Below are 27512 nucleotides of genomic sequence, written 5' to 3' on the forward strand. Positions count from 1 at the left end.
TCTAGAAGACCACAACATACTCCACCCCACACAATCTGGTTTCAGAACCAACTACAGCACAGAGACACTTCTGGGTTCCCTCATAGACACAGCTAGACAACACCTCAGCACAGGTAGAAAAATGCTGATTATACAACTGGATCTCACTGCAGTATTTGACCTGGTGGACCACAACATTCTACTACAAATACTAGAAACAATAGTAATCACAGAAAAGGTACACACATGGTTTCAAGGATTCCTACAATCCAGAACTTACAGAGTAAAGTTGAACAAAGAAAATGTAGAACCTTGGTCCAACCCCTGCGGCGTACCCCAAGGATCTCCACTATCACCAACTCTCTTCAATCTCTACATCGCATCCCTCGGCACCTGCCTAGACAATTTAGGATTAACCTCCTATAGCAATGCAGACAACATCACCATTCTTCTTCCTTTTGACCAACCAACGTCCTCCATGACACACACTACACAGGACACTTGAAGCAGTAGCAACATGGATGGAAAATCACAAACTGAAACTGAACCCAGACAAGACAAAATTCATTCTCTTCGAAAATAATAAAACCCCAACCATAACAAATCTAGTAATAAACACAATCACATATCCCTTACAACCCACTCTAAAATTTCTAGGAATGACGATAAACAGATGCTATACTATGCAACCATAAATCAACAAAACAATGCAAAAATCATTTGCGGTCATGAGAAACTTGAGGCAAGTTCAAAAATTCTTCAACAGAATACAATTCCAGCTCTTGGTCCAGTCCCTAGTCCTAGGTCTTCTAGACTACTGCAACATACTTTATCTCCCCTGCCCGGCAACCATGATAAAACAACTACAAACAGTTCAAAACACAGCACTAAGACTTATGTATTCATTGAGGAAGCACGACTACATCACGGCGGCATACCTCGACTCACACTGGCTCCCAATGCAAGCAAGAATACAATTCAAATTTTACTGCCTACTATTTAAAACCATAAATGGAGACAGCCCAGCATACCTTAACAACTGCTTAATCCAATCTACCTTAACCAGACATAGGAGAACCCACAAATCGTTCACGCATCCCCCAGTCAGAGACGTCAAATGAAAAAAACTGTACGATAGCCTTCTAGCCACACAAGCAGCAAAACTGGACCACCAACTCTCCAATTTACTCATAACGACCCCAGACTACAAATTGTTCAGAAAAGAAATAAAAACCAAGCTATTCAAGAAATCCTTGAAGACAAACTAACACCGCAAGACTCTTCCCAATTCTCTGAAACAACTTGCTCTTCTCTTCAATTTCTCTGGAAATGGCCAGATAACTTCTTTTGTAATCCGCCTTCAACTGCAAGGTATTGGCGGAATAGAAATCACAAATGTAATGTAATGTATTGAACAAGTTAAATTATATCTACCTTCAGTCATGTGAAAAAATTAGAACACTCCATGAAATATTCAGTTCTTTCTTAAGAAATGTTCACATATCGATGTCATCTTTTTTTTATATATCTTTGGAAAAGAAAGTGATGTAATTGCAGGCAAACAACAACAATTTTTATTGATTTACTCATGAAACAAAAGATATCTACAAAAATGTGTACTCTAACTGAGGAATAAATTAGGACACTCCCACATATCCTCCCACTTAAAGTGACTCAAATCACACAGAGATTTATCACATCAGGTGCACATGATTAGGATGTCATTACTCAGCATTTTGTAAGGAGGTTTGCTCTACTTAAATCTCAGACATTTAGTTTGGTGTGCTCATGATTGCAGCGTGAGAGTGAACACCATGGTGAGATCAAAAGAGCTGTCTGAGGCCTTCCAAAAGAAGATTGTAGAAGTTTATTAATCTGGTAAGGGATTTAAAAAGATCTCAAAAGAATTTGACATTAGCCATACCACAGTCTGAGGCCTTCCAAAAGAAGATTGTAGAAATTTATTAATCTGGTAAGGGATTTAAAAAGATCTCAAAAGAATTTGACATTAGCCATACCACAGTCCGGAAAATAGTGTATAAGTGTACATGTGAGACCATCTTTAAGAAAATTAAAACAGAAGCGTAACTGGACCCTGCAACACGACAGTGGGCCAAAACTTACCAGTAAATCCACTAAGGACTTTCTGAAAACTAAGAAATGGAGAGTCCTGGAGTGCCCGAGTCAAAGCCCTGATCTTAATCCCATTGAGATGCTGTGGGGTGATTTGAAACAGGCTGTACATGCAAGAAACCCCCTCAAACATCTCACAGCTGAAATAATTTTGCATTGAGGATTGGGCCAAACATTCCTCAGACTGATGTCAGAGACTGGTAGATGGCTACAAGAAGCGTCTCACTGCAGTTATTTCAGCCAAAGGGGGTAACACTAGCTATTAGGGTGTAGGGTGTCCTAATTTATTTCTAAGTTAGAATACACATTTTTGTTGATATCTTTTGTTTCATGAGTACCGTATTTTCGCGGATATAACGCGCACCTGTGTAAAACGCGCACAGGGGTATAGCGCGCAGAAATCACGATGATATGTACCAAAACTTTTCTATACCGCGCTCAGGCATATAACGCGCATGATGCCCGACGCTCCTTTCGCCCGCCCTGACTTTCCGTGCGCTGTCCCGACTCTCCGTTCACCCCCCTGACTTCCGTGCACTGCCCTGACTTTCCGTGCGCTGTCCCGACTCTCCGTTCACCCCCCCTGACTTTCCGTGCACTGTCCCCCCTTGAAGTCCTGTCCCCCCTTGAAGGTCTGTCCCCATCCTGAAAGCCTGATGCCCCCCCCCGACGTCCGATACATCCCCCCCCCGGCAGGACCACTCGCACCCTCACCCCGAAGGACCGCCGACTCCCCAACAATATCGGGCCAGGAGGGAGCCCAAACCCTCCTGGCCACGGCGACCCCCTAACCCCACCCCGCACTACATTACGGGCAGGAGGGATCCCAGGCCCTCCTGCCCTCGACGCAAACCCCCTCCCCCCAACGACCGCCCCCCCCCAAGAACCTCCGCCCGTCCCCCAGCCGACCCGCGACCCCCCTGGCCGACCCCCACGACACCCCCACCCGCCTTCCCCGTACCTTTGTGTAGTTGGGCCAGAAGGGAGCCCAAACCCTCCTGGCCACGGCGACCCCCTAACCCCACCCCGCACTACATTACGGGCAGGAGGGATCCCAGGCCCTCCTGCCCTCGACGCAAACCCCCGCCCCCCAACGGCCGCCCCCCCCCAAGAACCTCCGCCCGTCCCCCAGCCGACCCGCGACCCCCCTGGCCGACCCCCACGACCCCCCCACCCCCCTTCCCCGTACCTTTGGAAGTTGGCCGGACAGACGGGAGCCAAACCCGCCTGTCCGGCAGGCAGCCAACGAAGGAATGAGGCCGGATTGGCCCATCCGTCCTAAAGCTCCGCCTACTGGTGGGGCCTAAGGCGCGTGGGCCAATCAGAATAGGCCCTGGAGCCTTAGGTCCCACCTGGGGGCGCGGCCTGAGGCACATGGGCCAAACCCGACCATGTGTCTCAGGCCGCGCCCCCAGGTGGGACCTAAGGCTCCAGGGCCTATTCTGATTGGCCCACGCGCCTTAGGCCCCACCAGTAGGCGGAGCTTTAGGACGGATGGGCCAATCCGGCCTCATTTCTTCGTTGGCTGCCTGCCGGACAGGCGGGTTTGGCTCCCGTCTGTCCGGCCAACTTCCAAAGGTACGGGGAAGGGGGGTGGGGGGGTCGTGGGGGTCGGCCAGGGGGGTCGCGGGTCGGCTGGGGGGGGCGGTCGGAGGTTCTTGGGGGGGGGGGCGGTCGTTGGAGGGAGGGGGGTTTGCGTCGAGGGCAGGAGGGCCTGGGATCCCTCCTGCCCGTAATGTAGTGCGGGGTGGGGGTAGGGGGTCGCCGTGGCCAGGAGGGTTTGGGCTCCCTCCTGGCCCGATATTGTCGGGAAGTCGGCGGTCCTTCGGGGTGGGGGTGCGAGTGGTCCTGCCGGGGGGGGGGGGATGTATCGGACGTCGGGGAGTCGGCCGGGCAAGAGGGCTTGGGCTCCCTCTTGCTCCGATCGTGGATGCGGGTGCGAGCGCGTGCGAGCGGTCGTTCGGGGTGGGGGTGCGAGCGGTCCTGCTGGGGGGGTGAATCGGGCGTCGGGCGGGGTGGGAACTATGTTTAAAAACTTTTCTATACCGCGCTCAGGCATATAACGCGCGAGGGGTATGCGCGGTACGTAAAATCACGTATAACGCGCGCGTTATATCCGCGAAAATACGGTAAATCAAGGAAAATTGTTGTTGTTTTACCTGCAGTTACATCACTTTCTTTTCTAATCTAATCTTCAGTTTATATACCCGGTCATCTCCCGATGGAGCTCGACTTGGTTCACAAATGATTAAGATCAGAATGAACATAAAATGTAAGCCTAAAAAAGAGAATGCTATTAATGCGTCATTTCCAGTAAAAACTCTAATAGTTAAGATTGAGATCTAAAATTGAATAAGAACTGAAAGAATGAAATACACCATTACTGCAACACTTCAGTAGGTAAGCCTTTAAGATATTGTGTGAACAGCCAGGTTTTTAAATCTTTCCGGAATTGTTGTAGCTGACCTATCAATCTGACAGTCAGGAAGTCTATTCCAAATTTTTACCAGTTTAAACGCCATAGATTTACTAAGCTTCCCAGCAGATTTGAGTCCTCTAAAAGAGGGAAATGTAGCCCTTTTTAATATGGTGCTCTTTCCCAAATGGTTATATCGCTTTCAGGTTTTACCTCTGCTGCTGTCCCATGCCCATAACATTCGTTTAACGAAAGAGCTGCAGCGTTTTCTATGGGGTGGTAAGCGACCACGTATGCCGTTGCTACGGATGTGTCTGCCCAGGGATAGGGGGGGCTATGGCTTATTAAATGTACGTTGGTATGCTATGGCTTGTCAGATGAGACATATTAATGATTGGTTTAGAGGAACATCTGATTTTTCTGCTACACCACTGGAGTTATCTTTGCTGGCTCCGTTCCATGTGAGCTATTTTCTACATGTGGCGGATCCGAGGATGCGTCCTTTGGTGTCTCATTACCCCATTTTTACGCCGGCCAGAAGGACATGGAGATGGGTCTGTAAAACAGCCAAATTGTCTTCTAGGGTGTCTTTATATTTGCCTATACTGGGCAATGGAGCTTTCCAGCCGGGCATGCAAAATGCCACCTTTCTTAGGTGGCAAGCACAAGGTCTACAATATCTTTTTCACCTGTTTTCGGAGGAAGGGAGCCTGGTCACATTTGCCGAGCTGCAACAAACTTTTAACCTACAGGCTAATGATCTTTTCGCCTATTACCAGATCCGTCACTATGTTCAGTCCCTCCCAGTGGCTGCCCTTACTGAAGTCTGCAGGGAGGCGCTTTCGGAACTCTTCAGCCTTTCAGCCCAACAGAGGATTCCTCTACAATTTCATATTGTGGGGATCCGGGATTGCCAACCAAGTACGAATCTGGATATATTAGCGACAGCATGGGCTGAGGACTTGCATTGCCAGTTGACTGCTCAACAGTTACAACGGGTCCTGAAGAACATTCAGAAGGTGTCACCCAATATTACTCACTGGGAAATGCAATTGAAAATTGTTCTTAGACTTTACATTCCACCGGAACGTGCAGCCCGGATGGGGATTACTGCATCGCATTCTTGCCCGAAATGCAATCAGGCTCACACATCTTTGAGTCACATGTTTTGGACCTGCCCCGCAATCCAACAGTTTTGGAGACATCTTGGCCTATGTACCACATCGCTTTGGGGAAGGCGATGGCTTCCGCAACCGAGGGCGTTATTTGGATTTTATAATATAGCCTCGCCCAAACCCAGGGGAATGTCAGCATTTATCTCCAGAGCCCTTTTGATGGGAAAAAAAGCCATCCTCACCAACTGGCTCTCCCGTGATCCCCCGTCATATGCACAATGGAGATCCCTAATGATAGTGCACGCAACACTGGAGATACGCATGGTGGGAGACTTGACTTTTGGCCCGGGTCGCAAATTTGTCAGGTGTGGGAGTACTTCTGGCAGGACCTCATACCACGTGCTCGCAGTAGACTTTTGAATCTTTAAGATTTTATTCCCACTCTCAGCTGTTGGACTGGCCATGGATTCTTGGGGAGGGGAGGGGGGGTTGGGAGGGGAACTGATTATATTGTTGAAAATGTTATTTCCTGAATGGTACTACTATATGTATTTGCTTCTTACTGCTGGAATAATAAAAATCATTTAAACATATATATAGTTATATATATATATATATATATATATATATATATATATATATATATATATATATATATATATATATATATATATATATATATATATATATATATATATAGTTATATATTTATATATATATATATATATATAGTTATATATATATATATATATATATATATATATATAGTTATATATTTATATATATATATAGTTATATATGTATACATACTATACATGGTTACATTTTTTGATATCTCTAGTCCTTTATCCTCAGGATCTCTACAGATGAGGAATACAATAAACGTGAGCTGTAGCACTTTAAAAAAAAAAAAAAAAGAGGGAAATGATAATTTATATGTTGCTATAATTCTTGAATAACTGGATCTGGTAGTATTCCAACATAAAGAAATTGAGGGGTCAAATATTCCATAAAGGAACTTAAAGATGACACACATGCACTTAAACTGTATCCTAAAGCTAAGTGGAAGCCAGTGAAGCTTTCTCAATAAAGGGGAGACATGATCGTACTTTCTCTTTCCAAAGGTAAGTTTAGCTGCCGTATTTTGTATTAACTGCAGCTGATCTAGACTACCCTGTTTAATGCCCAAATAAACATAATTGCAATAAGCCAACTGAGCAAGCACAGTGGACTGTACCAGTACTAAATAATGTTTTTGATGTAATAGTGATCTAACTTTCCTCAGCATACATAGGCTAAAGAAACACTTCTTTGCCAGAGAATTTATCTGATCATGAAATGTAAATGAAGAGTCCAGCATAATACCCAAGATTCTGGAGGAAAAATCTAGATGTAATAAGATACCTGTTTTCAATAGATTTGCTATAAGATTTTCTAATCTAAGCCCGATCCAATTCCAAAGCAGTTTGGTTTTTGAAGCATTCAATTTCATTTGAATAGATATTGCCCACATCTGTAATTTTGAGATGCAACAGTCTATGCCCAAAACCAAATCATTAAGATCAGGGCTGATGTCTAATAAAATGAAAATGTCATCTGCATAAGTAAATATAGTCTCTGCAGATGAGAGACAAAAGTTTTTCGATGATGTCATGTAGATGTTAAATAAGAGATGAAAAAAAATTTGACATCGATATGTGAACATTTCTTAAGAAAGAACTGAATATTTCATAGGGTGTCCTAATTTTTTCACATGACTGTATATCCAGAAATCCCATTCCTTCTCCTTTCCAAGGGCCAAGTAGAAGAAATAATTTTGTCTTTTTGGTTTTTCCATTCCAACAAAATTTATAAATCAAATGACTTAAAAAATTATAAATGTATGGGCAATAATAGAAACATATACAGCCATATGAAGAACGTCTAGTTAAGTTGCAGCTATACTCTCTCGAGGAATGCGGAGAGAGGGGTGACATGATAGAGACGTTCAAATACGTTACTGGCCCTATTGAGGTGGAAGAAGACATCTTTTTCCTTACAGGACCTATGGCGACAAGAGGGCATCCGCTAAAAATCAGGGGTGGGAGATTTCATGGTGACACTAGGAAGTACTTCTTCACCAAAAGGGTGATTGACCGTTGGAATGATCTTCCACTTCAGGTAGTTGAGTCCAATAACGTGACTGACTTTAAGAACAAATAGGATCAATATGTGGGTTCACTTCAAAGAAGAACCTAGGGGGGAGGGTTCTTTGAATGGGCAGACTTGTTGGGCCGAAGGCCCTTTTCTGCCGTCATATTCTATGTTTCTATGTTTCTATTTGTGGAACAAGATCATAGTAAATAAACTTAAATCTACTGTGAAGAGACACAGGGAGAGCTGACTAGTTATCAGAACATTTCTTTGTGTCTGCAATAAGCTCGTCAAAGTTAACTCTATAATGCTGCTTTGTGGATTTAGTTAACTCTGCACCTAAGTATCAAAAAGTACAATTGGCCTAGCTTGAAGGAAAATCACCCTCCTAATTCATCCTAATCAAATCAAAGGTAGCTGATGCCAAGGATTTTTTTTAAGATTAAGGTTGAATTTGGAAAAATTGCTATATTCTGAGAATTACCATTAATATCCATAACGTTTCCTGTGGTTCAGTAAGATGATCCAACAATTCATCAACAAAAGCTGAAATTTTAAACACTTGTCGACCAATATGTACAATCTAGATCTCTGGATTGGTTTATAATCTCTATTATTAAGGAGTCTAAAATCAAAACAAATGATAACAGGGAAAGTGAGCAACCCTGCATAGTACCTCTTTGTTTTGTTTTCTTTGGTTTCCCCTATTCCGTGACTCGAACATTGCCTGAGGGGGTAAAATACATAGCCTTAACTACAAAGAGGAGAATACCTCTCTTCTGTATTTCTCAAGGGTACTAAACTAAAAAATCCCAAGCCATTGTAAAAAACCTTTTCTGCATCAAAATTAACAGGGATGGCCTGTCTTTGAATTCTATATATTCTAAAGAGCTAAAATGGTCCCCCTTTTTTTCGTGGCAATACAACCCCTAACAAAACTGACCTGCAGTTCAGCTATCAAAGGAAATAATATTTTAGCTAGAGGATTACCTATTTCTTTTTGCTAAAAGTTTTTCATTTCCACATTTAATAGAGAAATTGGATGATGAGAAGCAGATTGTATCATATTTTCCATCTTTCAACAGTATTACTATTTGAGCCAATTGAAGTGAAGGTGGCAATTCTCTCTCATTCACAATACTATTAAACATCTTTACCAAAATGGCATAACGATGGGTTGTAAAATTTTATAAAAATTTGTTCCTAAATCCGTCTGGTCCTGGTGTTTTGCTCTGAATAACTACATGGACAGATTTCATACCCTTGAGTCCTTTCTTCCATCTCTGAGGGAGGCCAAGGAATAACAACCAGACATAAATTAAAGTTTAGAGCCCCTAAAGAAGAGCAATTGGGGCCTTCTCAGGCAGTATCCACCCAAGCATCTCCCTGAACCACAGGCGATAGACCTTTTTATTAGCTTCATGACATCATTTCATTTATTATTCTTATGTAAGTTAGTACAATACAACTAACTCATTAAGATCCAGTGATAGTTGCGAATGACAGCATTTTGCTACTGGGTCCATATTTGTTTGATTAATTGGTCATATGATTTCTTGTCTAAACCCTGCAGTCTTTCTGTTACATGTCGTTTATGCTGAGATAGCCATAAGAAGTTAGAATGTCCAAGCTAACACCCAGTGCAGGCAGGCTAGAACATCAGATAAGTTAGGTCTGCAGCTAAACATAATTCAGCATTTTATTAAAGAGAAAACTTAGTTCAACACTTAGGAAAACCAGTCCCAGACTCTTTCAGCCTAACTGACTCGTTCCAGTTCTCTCAATCTTTTCGGAATGTTCTCGAGGCTTCTAGGAAAAGCTCCACTAGGCAGTGTTATTCTCAAAAGTGGACCAGATTTTCCCCTTGGTGTGCTACGCTGCGCCTGGAGCCGCATTCTGCCTCCTTGTCTTCCGTGCTGGACTATCTGTTGCATTTGTCTCGGTCTGGTCTCAAATCAACATCTATTCGAGTCCACCTCGGTGCCATTGCTGCTTTTCATCAGCCGCTTGATGGGAAACAACTCTCTGTGTATCCGGTGGTTTCCCAATTTATGAAGGGTCTTTTCAATGTTCATCCTTCACTCAAACCTCCTCTGGTGGTTTGGGATCTCAATCTTGCTCAGTTGATGAAACCTCCCTTTGAGCCCATTGACCGGGCTTATTTGAAGTATCTCACTTGAAAAGTTGTGTTTCTTGTTGCTCTCATGTCTGCTTGCAGGGTCAATGAGCTGCAAGCTTTGGTTGCGGATCCACCTTTCACCATTTTTCATCATGATAAGGTGGTCCTCCGTACCCATCCTAAATTTTTGCCTAAAGTGGTTTTGGATTTCCACCTCAACCAGTCCATTGTTCGTCCAGTATTTTTTCCTAAGCCTCATTCTCACCCTGGAGAAGTGGCGCTTCACACTTTGGACTGTAAGCGTGCATTGGCTTTCTACTTGCAACATACTCAGGCTCATTGGTTTGCCCCTCAACTTCATATCTTTTGATCTGAATCGGTTGGGGCGTCCACTGTCTAAGCGAACCTTATCCAACTGGTTGGCTGCTTGTATTGCTTTCTGCTACGCTCAGGCTGGTCTCCCTTTGCAGGGTTGGATCACGGGGCATAAAGTCAGAGCGATGGCAGCATCTGCAGATCAAATCCTGTTAAGGAAATCTGCAAGGCTGCCACTTGGTCCTCGGTTCATACTTTCACCTCTCACTATTGTTTGGATACCTTTTCCAGACGGGACAGCCAATTTGGCCAGTCAGTTTTGCATAATCTGTTCTCCTAAATTGCCAACTCTCCCACCTTTCCTTTTTGGTTAGCTTGGAGGTCACCCACATGTAGAGAATATGCAGCCTGCTTGTCCAGGGATAAAGCACAATTACTTACCGTAACAGGTGTTATCCAGGGACAGCAGGCAGATATTCTTGCAACCCACCCATCTCCCCTGGTTGGCTTCTTTGCTAGCTATTTAAACTGAGGCCACGCTGAGGAGACGCACGCCCTGACTCGGCCGGGAAGGCACACACGCATGCGTGGTATACTCGCAAGCTTGAAGATCTTCAAGCAAGTTTGCTTGCAAGACTGTCCGCTCGGGGCTCCGTAGATGACGTCACCCATATGTAGAGAATATCTGCCTGCTTGTCCTGGATAACAACTGTTGCAGTAAGTAGCTGCTTTTTGGCCACTTTACCGCCTTATGGCACTTGCTTTGATGTTTGTGCTTTTTCCAGTTTTCATCCTTAAACAAAGTCTTCTTGTCTCTGATCGTTTCCTTCACCGCTACAGTGAACCATGCTGGTTCCTTGTCTTTTTCCTCTTGGATTTCTTGTTGATATGTGGTATATATAGATTTTGCGCCTCAGTGACTGTGTCCTTAAAAAGGGACCATGCTTGCTTTAGCGTTTTTACAATGCTTATCCTCTTCTTAATCTTCCTCTCCACCATGATTCTCATCACCTTTGTAATTCCCTTTTTGGAAGTTCAGTGTCATTCTGGATCAATGTTTTGCCCGTGTCCAGGTTGAAGTGGATCATATTGTGATCACTGTTTCCCAGCTTCCCTTCTACTTCTATATCTTGCGCCAGTCCTCGTAGTCCATTTAGAATTAAGTCCAGATTTGCATTTCCTCTCGTATTTTCCTTGACAAGTTGTTCCAGGAAGCAATCGCCTACACCATCCAGGAACTTGGTCTCCCTACTGAAGCCAGAGGTGCCTAAGTTCCAGTCTATCCCCGGATAATTGAAGTCACCCATGATAACTGCGTTGCCTCCCTTGCAGTTGCATTTAATCTTGTCCGTCATTTCTCCATCAATTTCTTCGGACTGCCCTGGGGGTCAGTAGTAGATGCCGATCTTTGTTTCTGTTCCATTTGTTCCTGGAATTTTGGCTCATAGAAACTCTACCTTATTTTTTGTTTCTGTCGTGTTCTTGCCGGTAGACTCAATTCCCTCTTTGATATATAGGGCAATACCCCCACCTTTTTGACCTACTCTGTCTCTGCGGTATAGCTTGTATCATGGTAGCACAGTGTCCCAGACATTTTTCTTGTTCCACCATGTTTCCATGATACCGATGATGTCAAGGTTATCTTTTTGTGCCATAGCTTCCAATTAAGAACATAAGAATAGCTGCTGCTGGGTCAGACCAGTGGTCTATCTTGCCCAGCAGTCCGCTCATGCGCCAGCTCTAAATGAGTCCAGCCTCACCTGCGTATGTTCCAGTATAGCAGGAACTTGTCCAATTTCGTCTTGAATCCCTGGAGGGTGTTTTCTCCTATAACAGACTCAGGAAGAGCATTACAGTTGTCTACCACTCTCTGGGTGAAGAAGAACTTTCTTACGTTTGTAAGGAATCTATCCTCTTTCAGCTTTAGGTGCCCTCTCATTCTCCCTACATTGGAGAGGGTGAACAATCTGTCTTTATCTACTAAGTCTATTCCCTTCAGTATCTTGATTGTTTAGATCATGTCCCCTCTCAGTCTCCTCTTTTCAAGGGAGAAGAGGCCCAGTTTCTCCAATCTCTCACTGTATGGCAGCTCCTCCAGACCTTTAACCATTTTAGTCGCTCTTCTCTGGACCCATTCAAGTAGTACCATGTCCTTCTTCATGTACGGTGACCAGTGCTGGACACAGTACTCCAGGTGAGGGCGCACCATGGCCCAGTACAGTGGCATGATAACCTTCTCCGATCTGTTCGTGATCTCCTTCTTTATCATTCCTAGCATTCTGTTCGCCCTTTTCGCCGCCACCGCCTATTGTGCGGACGGCTTCATCGACTTGTCAGTCAGAACTCCCATCTTATTTCTTAGGCTCCTTGCGTTCATGTATATACACTTGAGTTTGCAGCCTATTACTTTCTTGCATTTCCTTCCCTCTTATGTCCCTTTCGGTCCATCAGGATTTCTGTCTTGCCTATGATCTGCTGAGTTTTCCCCACTATCTTCTTGCATGGTATCCTCTGGGTATACCGGTTGCCAAACCATCGACTCTTGGTCGACTGTCGGCTTTTCCCTTCTGCCTAGTTTAAAAACTTCTCAATTTCTCTCTTGATGTTGCTTGCAAGTAGCCTCCACTGAGGTGGAGTCCATCCTTCCTGAATAGCTTGCTCTTCCCCCAGAACGTCGTCCAATTGCGCACAAAGTGGAATCCTTCCTCACACCAGCGCCTCATCTATGTGTTCACTGCTTGCAGCTCCTTCTGCCTCTTCTCGGTGGCCCTGGGGACTGGCAGGATCTCTGAGAACGCTACCCTTGGCGTTCTGGTCTTCAGCTTCCCTCCTAGCATCTGGAACTGGTCCTTCAGTCCTTCCCTACTATAGTTCCTGTTGCTCACGTTATTTGTCCCCACATGGATCACCACCGCCGTATCTTCCTCTTCCAAGCTGTTGATGTTCCTGTCAATGTGGCTCACTACATCTTCTACCTTGGCTCCCGGTAGGCAGGTCACCAGCCGATCCTGTCTTCCTCCCGCTATGTGGCTGTCGTCTTGTCTGATGATGGAGTCCCCCACGACGATTGCTGTCCTTTCTATCTTCTCTTGTCTCTCTAGCCACAGGTCCGTGTCCTCTGTGCATTTCCATCTTCCCTCATCCTAGTGTTGGTTTGCACCGGACTCGCGTTTCTGTGGGTTCTCTCCGCTGTTTCCAGGTCTCGCTGCTGCGTCACCTATTTCTTCCTTGTAGTTGTCCTCCTGGTGGTCCTCACTCATTGTAGGTGTATCTTGGCAGCTCAACTGTTGTTGGTGATTTTTCATGGCCTCCCTGTATGCCTGCTCGATGAACTTCTCTAACTCCCTGACTTCTTCCTCAACGGTTTCCTCTGTCATGAAGTTTTCTGCCTCTGTCCTCCTCGTCCACTGCTCGAAGTGCTTCTAGTTCCAGTATTCTGCCCTCCAGGAGTCTGACTTGCTTCTTCAGGCCAGTTCCTTGGTATGTTTATCATAATCACAAAGTACAATAAAACAATTTCTTGATCATATGTCTTTTTAGCTATAAATTACAATATTATTATTATTAAGACTTAGCAAAAAGAAAAGATTTATAAACTATAGAGTTTTACCTCATGCAAAATTGTCATTTCTTTAATAAGGCATGAACTATTTTTTCTGAGGCCCTCCAAGTACGTACAAATCCAAAATATGGCCCTGCAAAGGGTTTGAGTTTGAGGCTCCTGAGAAAATTAAAGTGGCTTGGGATAGATGGCAAAGTTCAATTGTGGATTAGGAATTGGTTATCGCATAGAAAACGAAGGGTAGAGTTAAATGGTCATTTTTCTCAATGGAGGAGAGTAAACAGTGGAGTGCCGCAGGGGTCTGTACTGGGACCGGTGCTATTTAACTTATTTATAAAGGATCTGGAAATTGGAACAATGAATGAGGTGATTAAATTTGCAGATGACACTAAACTTGTTAAAACGCATTGTACTTATACACTATCAAATGGACATTATCTTTCTCCATGTTAACCAATGAAGCTGAATGGTTCTCTGTTTATCCTCTAACCAGCATCGATCCACATTGCAACTGCTTTTCCATACTACTTCCGGAATCCACCATGGGTGTAGAGCCTATAAGTTCGTCTTTTTCCTGTTTCTATACTTCAGTCATTAGCTACAAAATCCTCCCCTTCTTTCTATAAATATTGCTAAGCACTTCTTTATATTTTATTGTATTTCAATGCACTATGTTTCAAACAGTTAAATATGACATCTTTGTGTAAATTTTAGTGCATAAGGTAGAATTTATTGTGCCTATTTTCTTTTCTTTGAGTTCCGCTAAACCAGTCCAGACCAATAGGTTGTGTACTCCAGACCAATGGGTTGTGTACTCCTACCAGTAGATGTAGACAGAGAAACTAAACTTAACTGTTCTAGTGACATCACTGGTGTAATAGCTGATGCAGCCTGGATCCTTTCAGTATATTAGTGTCAAAGTATAAAACAACCACTTAAGTCCCTTTGGAAACCCCTGCAGAATGCACAAACAAAACTTGCACTAGAGGAGCTATATACAACTGCCTGAGACACCAAACAGAGCCTAGAAAAATTTCTCCAATTCTGTATTTTTCTAGGGTGGATCTTGGACTAGTCTAACAGAACTCAAGAAAAGGAAATTAAGAGCTGTGATTGAATTTCACCTTCCCTTTTTGTCTATCTAAATCATTGCAGCCAATGGGATGTATAAAAGTAATATTGTCCTGGGCAGGGAAAGACATGACCTCTTATAATACTACTTTTCCAAAGGCAGTGTCTCTTCTGGTCAGAATATTGGTCTTATAGTGCTGCACAAAGGAATGTAATGATTACCAAATCACTACTCTGCTAGTTTCCTCAGGAATAACAGCCTGAGCCTATACCAGGGTACAGTGTAGAACAGTGGTTCCCAACCCTGTCCTGGAGGACCGCCAGGCCAGTCAGTTTTTCAGGATAGAAACATAGAAAAATGACGGCAGATAAGGGCTATAGCCCATCAAGTCTGCCCACTCCACAGACCCACCCCCTAAGTCTGCTCTAGAGCCCCCGCTCCAAATGACCCATCCTTACATTCACCCTCTCAGGGATCCCACATGGGCATCCCATTTACCCTTAAAATCTGGCACGCTGTTGGCCTTGATCACCTGTATTGGAAGCTTGTTCCAATGTTCAACTACTCTTTCAGTGAAGAAATACTTTCTGGTGTCACCATGAAATTTCCCGCCCCTGAGTTTAAGCGGATGCCCTCTCGTGGCTGAGGGTCCCTGGAGAAGGAAAATATCTTCTTCCACTTCGATACGCCCGGTGATATATTTGAACGTCTCAATCATGTCTCCCCTCTCTCTGCGTTCCTCGAGAGAGTAGAGCCGCAATTTGTTCAGCCTCTCTTTGTAAGAGAGATCCTTGAGCCCCGAGACCATCCTGGTGGCCAACCGCTGAACCGACTCTGCTCTTAGCACATCTTTACGGTAATGTGGCCTCCAGAATTGCACACAGTATTCCAAATGTGGTCTCACCATGGTTCTGTACAACGGCATGATGACCTCAGGCTTTCGGCTGACGAAACTTCTGCGGATGCAACCCAACATTTGTCTTGCCTTAGATGAAGCCTTCTCCACTTGATTGGCAGCTTTCATGTCTGCACTGATAGTCACTCCCAAATCTCGTTCTGTCACAGTCCTAGCTAAGGTCTCACCATTTAAGGTGTAAGTTCTGCACGGGTTTCTACTGCCGAGGTGCATGACCTTAAATTTCTTGGCGTTGAAGCCTAGCTGCCAGATCGAAGATCAATGTTCCAACAAAAACAGGTCCTGTGTTATACTATCGTGTAAATTGGAGCTGCTCACTACGTTACATAATTTGGCGGCGGCGGCAGCAAATAGTGTTATTTTACCTTGAAGCCCCTGAGTCAGGTCCCCTATGAATAAGTTGAATAGTAGAGGGCCCAAGACAGAACCCTGCGGTACTCCGCTTGTCACCCTTTTAGAGAGGGTACCGTTAACCACCACTCTCTGAAGTCTATCACTTAGCCAGTCCTTGACCCATGCAATTAGCATTTCTCCCAATCCCAACGATTTCATCTTGCTCAACAGCCTATGGTGAGGGATGCTATCGAATGCTTTGCTGAAGTCTAGGTACACTAGGTCCAGGGATTCTCCCGAGTCCAGCTTCCTTGTTACCCAGTCAAAGAAGCTGATGAGATTGGATTGGAGGACCTACCCTTGGTGAATCCATGTTGACTGGGATCCCGTAGATTCTCCTCATCCAGGATCATGTCCAAATGAATATGCATGGAGCAGATTTGCATGCCTGGCACCTCCATTATATGCAGATTTCTCTCATGCATATTCATTAGGGCAGATTTCTCTCATGCATATTCATTAGGGCTATCCTGAAAACCCGACTGGCTTGGTGGTCCTCCAGGACAGGATTGGGAACTATTGGTGTAGAATGCACCAATAGTTGACTTGCACCAATTTACAATAAAATATGTATGATGCATCAATCACTACCTTGATCTACCATGCTGTTGAGGACCTAGAAGCCTTCCCCCCTTTATGCTGAAACAAAATTAAGAGTTTGTCCAACTTCCAGAAGAAGTTCTTAATGTCTAGGTACCAGAAGAGCACCCTGTAGACATCCAGTCTGCAGTACTCTGCACAGTATCTGAGTCTCTATTCTGATAAAGACGGAAACTATACTACCTGATTTACATGAAAATTAGACACCATTTTTTTCAGAAAGAACAACAAAACTGTAAAGGAAGACAGCCTCATCTTCAATTTAAGAGTTCCTGCAGGAAAGGGCTTATAATTCAGACTCTCCTGGCATAAAGACCGCTTTGTAAGGTATAGTCCCTCAAGGTGGCCTGCTTCAAGGGTTTGAACGGCGGCCTCATCAGAGCATTGAGGGCAAGATTGAGATTTCACTGTTGCAAGATAGCCAGGAGCAAAGGCCACAGTTCTCAGCTTGCACTCCCCTGGATATGCCAGCACATTCTTTATCCTCACTAGTGTGCCACCAAGTTTGTGGAGGTGTGAAATGCCACCTAGCTGTATAGCCAACAGGCTTCCAGGTCAACTGCTTCGCTCCTGGTTCCTCTTTGTCTGATATAAACTACCAAAGTGGCATAGTCGGACATCAATAATGGGAGAAACTTCTGAAATGCTAACCACATTACCCTTGATAATTGATGGACCACAGTAGTTAGTCATGACTACTGCTCCTGGGCAAGCCAGTCAAAGCAATGAGCTTCTCATTCCATCAGATTGGCATCAGAGTCCAGGGAGACATTGAGCTAATGCTTGGAATTATCCTACTAAGCCTGACTCCTGTGGAGAGCTCTGGGAGTAAGGGGCCCAGCAAGACATCAATGCCCTCTGAAGAGGCTGCATGTGGACCCTCACTTAAGGCAACTCCTCTGAAGATTGCCACCATGGATCCAGGAAGCTAGAGGTGATCTCAAATCCAAAGGATCTCCTGGGCACAAATGGCTCTCTACTGAGACTTCAGCTTGATCATCTACTCCAGGAACACAGTCCTCGACCCGGTATCAAGGCACACATTGAAATACTCCAGTTCCTAAAAAGGATTAACTGACTCTTGGTGACTAACTGAGGCACTGTAGCAGGCAGATCACTACCATCATTGCTTCCCTGGACTCTAGTACTGAATCAGCTCAGATCAGCTAGTAGTTCCAAGTAACGATGTACCGCACTACCACCGTGACCTTGGAATAAATGTGGGGAGCAGTGGCAAGGTTAAAGGGCAATGCCCTGAACTGAAGGTTCCTGCTGTGATTGCAGATATGCAAGGATAGTCTAAGGGGCCCTGATCACTATGTGGAGGTATGCCTCAGAAAGATACAAGGAAGTAAGGAACTTGCTCAGCCTGACTGAGGCAAACACTGACCAAAGGGTGTCCATTTGGAAACATGGTACTTGGTGGGGTGGTCTACTCCCTTTAAGCCCGAGGTGGCCTGAAAGTTACCACCTTTTTGGGAACTACGAATAAAAGGAGTAACAAACTCAACCCAGTTCCTGGGAGGAAACTAGCTCTACAGCTCCAACATGGATTATTTACTACATAGTGTACTCCAGTGCCTACCTTTTTAAGTGGGGAAGAACAGGGATGTGCCATAAAGGCATTTGAAACAGGCCTGGCAAATTATAGGGCTTAACCATGTTGCAACACCTCCAGGACCCATTGATAGGAGGTGGAAAGGTCTCACTTGTGGAAAAACAGGCAGCACCTCTCAGAGGCCCAGTTGATTCTCATTGGGGGCTTGGCAGCTGGGGAGGGGTCCCTAGAATCTGTTACCCTCAAAAAGACAACCCCAGTTGGAAAAATTTAAAGTATAATAAGTTTGCTGAATTAAGATATTGTTTTGTAAATAAAAGCTGCTAAAATGGTCGGTGGTCTTCGTCATAAGGTGTATGGAGACAGATTTAAAGATCTCAATATGTATACATGAGGTGAGTCTCTTTCATTTGAAAGAAAGCTCCGGAATGAGAGGGCTTAGGATGAAGTTAAGAGGTGATAGGCTGAGGAGTAATCTAAGGAAATACTTTTTTACAGAAAGGGTGGTAGATGCATGGAATAGTCTCCCAGTAGAGGTGGTGGAGACAAAGACTTTCTGAATTCATAAAAGTGGATAGGCATGTGGGATCTCTTAGGGAGAGTAGGAGGTAGTGGATGCTGCTGATGGGCTTTTTGGCCTTTATCTGCCATCACATTTCTATGTTTCTAAGATTTGATATTGAAAAAAAAAGACAACTCCTTCTGGGCCTTTGAAGGTGCTGAAATTCTGGGACTGTCTACCAGCTTTCACTGATTGCCCTCATTGAGACTATGGTGCCATGTGGAAAGGCAAAATCAGAAATCAACAGAAACTGTTGCTCAATGACTTGGCCACTCTGCACAGTGGTGCATTTGGGTTTAGCCATCCTTTGCACTGCTGGTACTCATTCTGCTTCTCCCACAAACTCAGATTGAAAATCTTAAATTCAGCCTCATGAACCTCTCCCCTCTTCCTCATAGATCCAGGGTTCTAGTTACAGTGGTGCTGTCAGCAGAAGGCAGTGAATGGGAACTAAAGCAGTCCCTGTGCTTCTTCCTGATAGCAGTAGGTGGGGAGGATCAATGGGGGAAAGGGGTTGTGGAAAGGAATCAAAATAACTAAAATACTCTGGTATAGTGAAGGTGTTGTTTGTGTTCCTGTAATACATTCCGTTCAATAATCAAGGAATAAGATGTAGAGGGAACCAAAGTACAAAAATTACAGAAACAAGAAAAAGAAGCACAAAGTGACTATTTATTTATTTGCCTCAAATTTCCAAAGCTAAATAAAACAAAGACGTTTGAAACTCAGTGAAAAAAACTTCACTAAACAAAACTTTGCATATGTGTACCGCAGAAGGATGCTAAACAAAACTTTGTACATGCGTACTTTTGCAGTACGCATGTGCAAAGTTTTGTTTAGCGAGGTTTGTTTCACAGAGTTTCAAACATCTTTAGTTATTTAGCTTTGGACATTTGAGGCAAATAAATATTCACCTTTTGGTATTATAGACCCCTAATGCAGGTGAAGACGCTGAAACACAGCCGGTGTCAGGTCTTCCAATTAAAGCATTTTATTACCCAGGATTTGAAGGCCTTTTGGGCTTCTTTTTCTTGATACATACCATTCAATCATTGTGTAATTTTGTATGTTTGGATAGTTTGGAACTGGTCGTTCACCTCTGATGCAGCCCATGTCTGTGCAAAACATGGCCATGTTGTATGTTTAGGTTTATGCCTGTCAGCGATTTATGTTGTAGTCTACATCTATATAATAAACTGTTGCATTATATAATAAACTGTTGCTTGGTTTTCTGTGATTTACTCCATTTTTGCTGTTAAGGAATCAGGTTGGCTAGGGAGAGTAAAAATTGAGTTGGAAGTTTGAGAGGGATTACCCTCTTAGAAAGTAATTTTCAAAGCTTTTTCTGTAGGTTGCCTCTTACCCATAGAAATGACCTTTTTCATAAAATTGTTGATACTGTGTGTGGGTAAAGTTACGTATACAGGTTGTATGACTGTAACTTCATCCACAGTTTGAGGAGGCATTACTGAGGACGAAGTTTGCAAATTTTAACTTTCCAGAAATATCTGTATATTTTTCTCTGAAAAACTGTGCCTCAAATAGGTGCTGTGCATAGCTTTTTTTTTTTTTTTCTTGGGGCAGTTTCAAATCAAATTTAGTGAAATAGTATGCTTGTGTTTTTCACGTAAGGCAGACAATTATACAATTACTATTTAATGTTTAGCTGCCCTATTTCCACATTGATCTACATGGGGACAGATCTTTTCCTGCAAAAAGCCTGTACAGCACATTAGTGTGTGTGTTTTTCCTTAAGCAGAGCTTAAAATAGAGAATCCATTAATGTTAAATACGTTTTATTAACAAAAACTAACTATTTTACTTTAATCTTTTACTCTATATAGGTCTGGTTGATGGAAAACATTGCACCTTCCCATATCTACCTGGTAAAACCTTTGTTTATAATGCATCAGAAGACAGATTGGAGCTGTGTGCAGATGCTGCAGGCCATTTCCCTATTGGTCCTGAAGTAGAAGACATGATTAAAGAGGCACTGAGTCAAGTCCGAGCTGAAGCATCTTCAAGAAGCAAGGAGGCTAGCCCTTCACATGGAGTCCTGAAACTAGGGAGTGGTGGAGTTGTGAAAAAGAAGTCTGAACAGTCACATAATGTAACAGCATTTCAAGGGAAGGGGCACTCATTGGGAACTGCATCAAGCAGCCTGCACATTGATCAAAGACCTAAAGATACCCCACTTAGTAGAAAACATAGTATGGGGTCAGATTTCAGTACTGGTTCCAAAAAATCTGAACCATCTTTATTCACAGCTAGCCCTGGTGACAGTGAGCTTATCAGAGTAGCTCCTGGAGTGGTTACGATGAGAGACAGCAGACAACTTGACCCCAACTTAGTGGAAGCTCAGCGTAAAAAATTGCAAGAAATGGTTTCTTCAATTCAGGCTTCAATGGATAAACACTTGCGGGATCAGCACGTAGAGCAGTCTGCAGCAACTGAACCAGCTACAAGAAAAGTAGAAATTGCAGGGCCCTCTGTTTTGTGTGGTGGAGTGAGTCAGATAGGTTTGCCAGAGACTGTATCTTTGACTAGTGGCAGTGTGCTGCTGAATGCAGAATCAAGTGTTGGTAACCTGGCAAATGCAGTAGAGACCACGTTCCCCTCAGGGTCTAAAGAAAAGCAGGGAGTTTCTATTGAAGAATCTGACGAGATGGATAGTCAAGATGCAGAGATTATGAATACAGCAGAGCCCATGGATCACTCTTGATCAGAGGACAGCTAATAAGTAAAGATTATATTATTATTGTGTGACGTGCATTGGCTGGGCCATATTAATGATTAGTCATAAAAATAGTCTTGTTCCTATGTTTAAAACAAAATAATCTGATCCACTGCATGATAAGAAGTGTGATTGCATTTGATGGACCATTGCATAGATAGGCTGTAACTGACAGATCATTTCCTAGGAAATGTATTTGAATTAATTCCTGTTTATAGGTGTGAGTTATTGAAAGACCTCTGTATTACTATTGCCATGAAAGGTTGGAGGTGGGGTAGTCGTATTTTTAAATAAGGTAGCCTCAGAGGAAGGCTTTCAATAGTCACCCAATAAAACTTCCAACTGGACAGACTGATTTTGGCCCTGCAGTTTTTCTGTGTATTTAAAGCATCTGGCCTAACTGGAATCAGCCTCTACTGGGCTATATTATGACTCTACCACCTTTCATTTATCCCTTGGGTTTTTTTGGAGGGAGTGGTTTTAAATGTTATTCCTCTAACTTTGCTATCATAATGATGGTTCTTGACCAGGAGCTCTCAGACTGGTTACTGGGGGTGTGTTATGTAATGACTTCCCCAAAAGATTATGAATGTTGAGGGAACAAAAAGCCAGGTTTGGACGTCAAACTTGGATCTCCAACATGGCAGTGCCGAGCATAGCCATAAACAATAGAGCTAGCCCAGGGTTTGTTTAGTAGGGAAAGGTTCTTTGCAGGGCAACTGTGTACGGAGTAAAAACTTTTATATGGCCCCATTAATGCTGAACAAATAGTTACAAGCTGCAAGGTTGATTTCAGAAAAATAGTAGAACAGAAATTCATATACAGTCATATGTCACATTAAGTCTCTTTTCCCTGTTTGTGGTTTACATATTTAAAAATATCAGCATATATGGATCACAAAATTTACACTGACTAAGGTATGTTCACAGTCATTTATTTTTAAGTGGAAAACTACTTGTCACATGGTTTTAATTTGATGCTTTTCTTTACCTTTTGCAGAATTAGATGTAAGTAGTGAAATGAATAGTGCATTTAGGGTTGACTCACTGTGCCAACACAGCCACCTGTGCCTGTTCATGTAGCCCACAAAGTTTTTATTTAAATTTAGGTCTTAGAATTCAGAGATCGCATGGCATCCCATACTTTGTTACACTTAACTGTTGGCTTGCAGTAGTATAACAAGACGTACAATTCAGGAAATAGTTTCTTTACCAAAAATGGGTGTGGCTTAGTACTCTGATTTTTTTTTTTTTTGTATACCAACTACAGTTTTAGAGAATGTCCACTTAATTGGCAAGCTTCCAAACAAATATGACTGAATTTAATAAATGAGTATTATTTATTACGTGTAAGCTTGTAAGAGCTGTTTTGGTTTTAGACCTCTCTTTTCCTGAAAATATGTATTGTCTTCTTCAGTACCCCTAGGCTTCTGTTGACCCAGCCAAATCTGCAGTGCAAGTCCTCCCCAGCCATGGCAACGTTGGCGTTCATTTCAGCAGTGCATTCAGCAGGTCTCCAGAGATCATCTCTGAACATCAGTCCTCATGCTCACAACGCACAGATTGAAATATGTTCTTCTGATGTTGCACTTCTTAACCCGCAGATCCACCTGTTGTCAAGTGCATTTCCATCTTTTCAGCTGCTTTCTTTACTGTTGGATTGCAGTGAAGTTGAATTTAGTTGGATGAACGACAAATGTATTGTTAATAAAGGCTCAGAGACACTTAGCACATTAGGCTTTGCTGGCTGTCTTTGTTTTTGTACTTAACTGTTGGTATGACAATTCACAGCTTTCACTTTAGAATATTTTCATTCAAATATGTATTTCCAGAAGCATCGTTTATGATTTTTTAATGACTTAAGTAAAATAATGTTTTATTGCATTGAACAGATGGAATTCTTTCTCCAATTCTCTGGTCAGTCCTTTTGGGTAGGCAGCAAGAGGATTTAGATAAGAGTGCTTGTTAAGAATGTACTTAGTTTATTTTGAGGTTTGCTTTTGAGGAAGATGTATAGCTGTCTTCCTGTTTTTGCATTCTCATATGTTGTAAGAACTGAAAGGAATAGTAATTTTGAAGGACAAGCAATCAACTTTGCACCATATTTCACTTTGCACTTTTCAAGGAGGGATAAGGATTGTATAGATCACTAGCCTTGCACCTAAAAGCAGAGACATTATTAAGCAAGTGGAGAAAATGAGCATGCCACTTTATAAATCTGATTTCCAGGTTTCTGTTTGAAAGTAGAATTTCAAACCATCTGATCTCTAGCCTCTAGTGTATTAGCAGCACTGCTGTCTGTTTCCTTTTCCCCATAGGAAACAAATAGCTTTCTGGACAAATAATGCAGTACTTAAAAGCCCTGCAAAATGATATTTCTTTTAATAATAATACAGGCTGTTTCATTTGTGAATGTCTGCAATGTTATGACTTGCAAGTGTAATGCCATTGTAAGATGTACACAGCTTGTTACAGTTTCCCAATAGAATCAGTTTAATTTCGGGCCTATAGCATCTTACTAATGATGTGTGTATTTTGAACTTATCATTTTTCAAGCTGATTGCACAACACTTTGTTGTTTTTTGGGGGTTTATTTACAGCAGCACCATGGGAATTGATCCTTACGAGTGTTTGGTTTTTGGTGCTACTTGAGAGAATTGGAGATAAAACTCAAGAGGGCAGAGTAAACTTAAACCAGTACTTTAAAGCCCTTCTTTGTATTGGAAAGATTAAAGTTCATTTGAGTGTATGAGTGTCTTGGGATGCTTAAAAACATTTATTTTTTGCTAGAATAAAATATGTGTGCATGTGATTATACTGTTGCTGGAGGCCTGTTAGCTCCAACTCATCTGCTGTTTTTAGCATAAAGTCAGCATAGACTGAATTTATATTATGATAATTCCTGAGGTGTAATTACTTAGACATTCTTTTGACTTAACATATTTTTATGGTACAATTCATGTATGAAATACAGAACTCAAAATAAAGGCTTCTAACAGCATCAGCACAGCACTCTGATACTTGCTGTCCCAAGCCCTACATACAGACATTTTTGGGTTGCATATGGTTAAAAAGAAATTGCGAACTTTAAGTTGATTGTCTTCCAGAATTACTTCACTAGCAAAAAGGCAGCTTTACAAGACCAAAAAAAAAAAAAAAACTTACATATTTTAAAGGTAAATCATTTTCAAGATAATTGTTCTTGGAGTAGTAATCTATGGGAAAGTATGTATATAGCTGTGATAAGAGCAAACTTGCAGATATTCTGAGAAACACTTTGTTTCAGTTCAGGAAAAGATATGAGACATGTTCAGCTTCAGCTTACATAGTGGCAGAAATTCTAAACGTGTGGCACTTATCAGTGCTTTCCTGACAAAATGATAGGTCCACCCTGCAGCCCTAGAATTGTATTAACATGAAGTGAAAGCTCATGTAGAAGGAAAGGAAGATTTATTGATCTCTCATATACCTTGTTATGAAAGAATTTATAATTTGAAGATACTAATGATCTTGAAGACATGGAATTCTCTATGGTAGAGCAATAAGAGATTGGTAAAGGATTAGTATTTTCAGATTTATTATACATATTAAGGATTATTGCCAAGAACAGGAGTGAAACGAGTGCACTTTGGAGGAATAAGCATTGCTAGTGTATATATTTTGAGAAATAGCCATTTTAAAACAGTGCTCTAAATGTTGAATTAAAAATTGGTATAGGAAGTGTCCCACGCTCACGGCTTGTTTTAGTTTGTTTTATTTGTGATTGCTGTACTAATTACATTTTGTTTTTTACCTGTAATGTAATAATAGTGTATTATAACAGTATATAGTGTACTATATTGCACTTCACTGTACAGTATTTGGAGTCATTCTTTGATTGCTCTATTAAAATAAGTTAAGTCCAACATTTGAGCCAGTTTCTTTGATTTTCAAGTGAAACTTCTCCTTCCATCTTCATTTTCTTTGTTGTAGCTTAGTATCTTGCTATAACTTAGAAAATTGATATTTCTTTTGTTACTGTTTGAAATAGCTGGCAAATTTAGAATTGTCATAAATTTGGCTTAATGTTTCGCCAATCTGTAATTAGTAAGAAACTATATACAGTAATGTGTTTAGGATTTCTGATTTTATTTTTTAACTGTTAATCATTAATAAAAAGAAAACATAAGAACATAAGCAATGCCTCTGCTGGGTCAGACCTGAGGTCCATCATGCCCAGCAGTCTGCTCATGCGGCGGCCCAACAGGTCCAGGACCTGTGCAGTAATCCTCTATTTATACCCTTCTATCCCCTTTTCCAGCAGGAAATTGTCCAATCCTTTCTTAAACCCTAGTACTGTACTCTGCCCTATTACGCCCTCTGGAAGCGCATTCCAGGTGTCCACCACTCGTTGGGTAAAGAAGAACTTCCTAGCAGTGCAAAAATAAAATAGTTTTTGTTTTTTTTTAAAACAGTAACAGAACACTGCTTTCTCTAGTGCTATCTCACCACTTCCCTGGCTTATGTACCCTTTACTCAGTTTTTATACCTCTTCTCTGCTAATGACTCCTAAAAGACACAAATGTACACCAGATTCAACCAGAAAAGGTACCCAGAGCAAGACTACCCTGGCACAAATACATTGATAACTACTTATTTTTCCCATAGGAACACTTAACTGAAAAGCTAACATCTAAATGTATAGAGACCCTAAATGTACTACAGAAGAGGGCCTTGTTTTCTGTCTTAGGAATTTGTCTCATCATAATGGCACAGGAGTACTGTGGCCTCTGAACTTCAGTCAGCACGGCTTACAAACTGAAAAGCAAATGAAGCGAAAATACTGAACTGAGATGCATTGGTTCAGGACTAACTTCTCTTCAACTAGAATGAAGTATGTTTGGAATAATTTGTAGAATCAACACAATTACTGCAATAGGTGTACAAGCCATATGCAGAAGGAATCCACTGTATTTTTTCTGTGATCCTCCTACTTCACTGGGAGCTCTACTGCCACCTGCAGTTTTTCTCTTGTGCACGCAAGCTGGAAGGAGTGTTTTTGTTTTACTCTCTCCTTCTCTTCTTTTTTTCGTTGTTTTCAGTGCTCAGAGTTTTCTATCTTCAGTGTCAGCTCTGCCTGCATAGAGAAGAAGCAAACTATGGTCAGCAGCTAACAGGTCGATCCCTGGTTGTACCTGTTAGCTAGCCTGCACAAGTATTTTTGGAGCTTGGGGCCATCCCCGCTTTTCATCCTCACCTACTGCTTAGCAAGAGTTTGAGGACAGGCTGTTAGGCATCCTTAGGAGGGTCAGCGGTGTCTCGCAAGGTGCCAGCCGCATTTTTTCACCTCCCCCCTTCTGGTAGCTCAGCCGGCAGAGTTGGGTCTTTGGTCAGATGTCATGTCTGACTAGCAGACCGAAGATCAGCTTTGAAGAAACAACTTCCAGCATGAGGCAGTGACTCTTCTCATTTCCAACTACTGTAAAGAGCTGAAACAGGTTGCAGCACATTGCCAGAACAGGTCACAGTGAATAAGGCTGTTATAGCCTGTGAGGTGAATTGAGGGGGTCTGAAAATTACATTTTTAAGGGTTTCTGCATATGCCTTTGTGTTCCCCTCCTAAAAAAATAAAAATTGCCAGTTTTAAACTTTGGGAAGTTTGTTGTTTTAACTGTGAAAATCTTTCTGGTGGTCATCTTGGATTTTAGCAGTCTTTTTTTCAAAAGCTTCTTGTTCTTCCAAAACTCAATTTTTTTTTTTTTTTACCTCAAAACGGGTTGGGATGGAGTCTTTGGGCTCTTCTACCCCAGTTTCATGCCAGGTTTGCACATATTTTGTGCCTCAAGATGTGCTGTGTCGTGCTGTGCAGACCGGAAAGGTGGGAGCGGCCAGCTTAACATCTCCCCCCCAATGCTTAAATGCCAGA

General features: G+C 42.5%; 1 protein-coding gene across 2 annotated transcripts in view; it reads left to right on the forward strand.

Annotated features, from left to right (window-relative positions):
- The window catches only part of VCPIP1 (valosin containing protein interacting protein 1), a 72474-nt gene extending 46962 nt beyond the window's left edge, over positions 1-25512 (forward strand). Inside the window, exons 3-4 of one of the 2 annotated variants that reach the window (XM_033933364.1) lie at positions 20718-21613; positions 23025-25512. In XM_033933364.1, coding sequence (XP_033789255.1) covers positions 20718-21595 — 878 coding nt within the window. In that variant the 3' untranslated portion in view covers positions 21596-21613; positions 23025-25512. Of the gene's footprint in view, positions 1-20717; positions 21963-23024 lie in introns of those variants that run through there. The other variant, XM_033933365.1, reaches the window with a different exon arrangement.
- Positions 25513-27512: the final 2000 nt, after the last annotated feature.

This window comes from Geotrypetes seraphini, chromosome 2 (assembly GCF_902459505.1).
Source record: "Geotrypetes seraphini chromosome 2, aGeoSer1.1, whole genome shotgun sequence".
Classification (NCBI taxonomy): domain Eukaryota; kingdom Metazoa; phylum Chordata; class Amphibia; order Gymnophiona; family Dermophiidae; genus Geotrypetes; species Geotrypetes seraphini.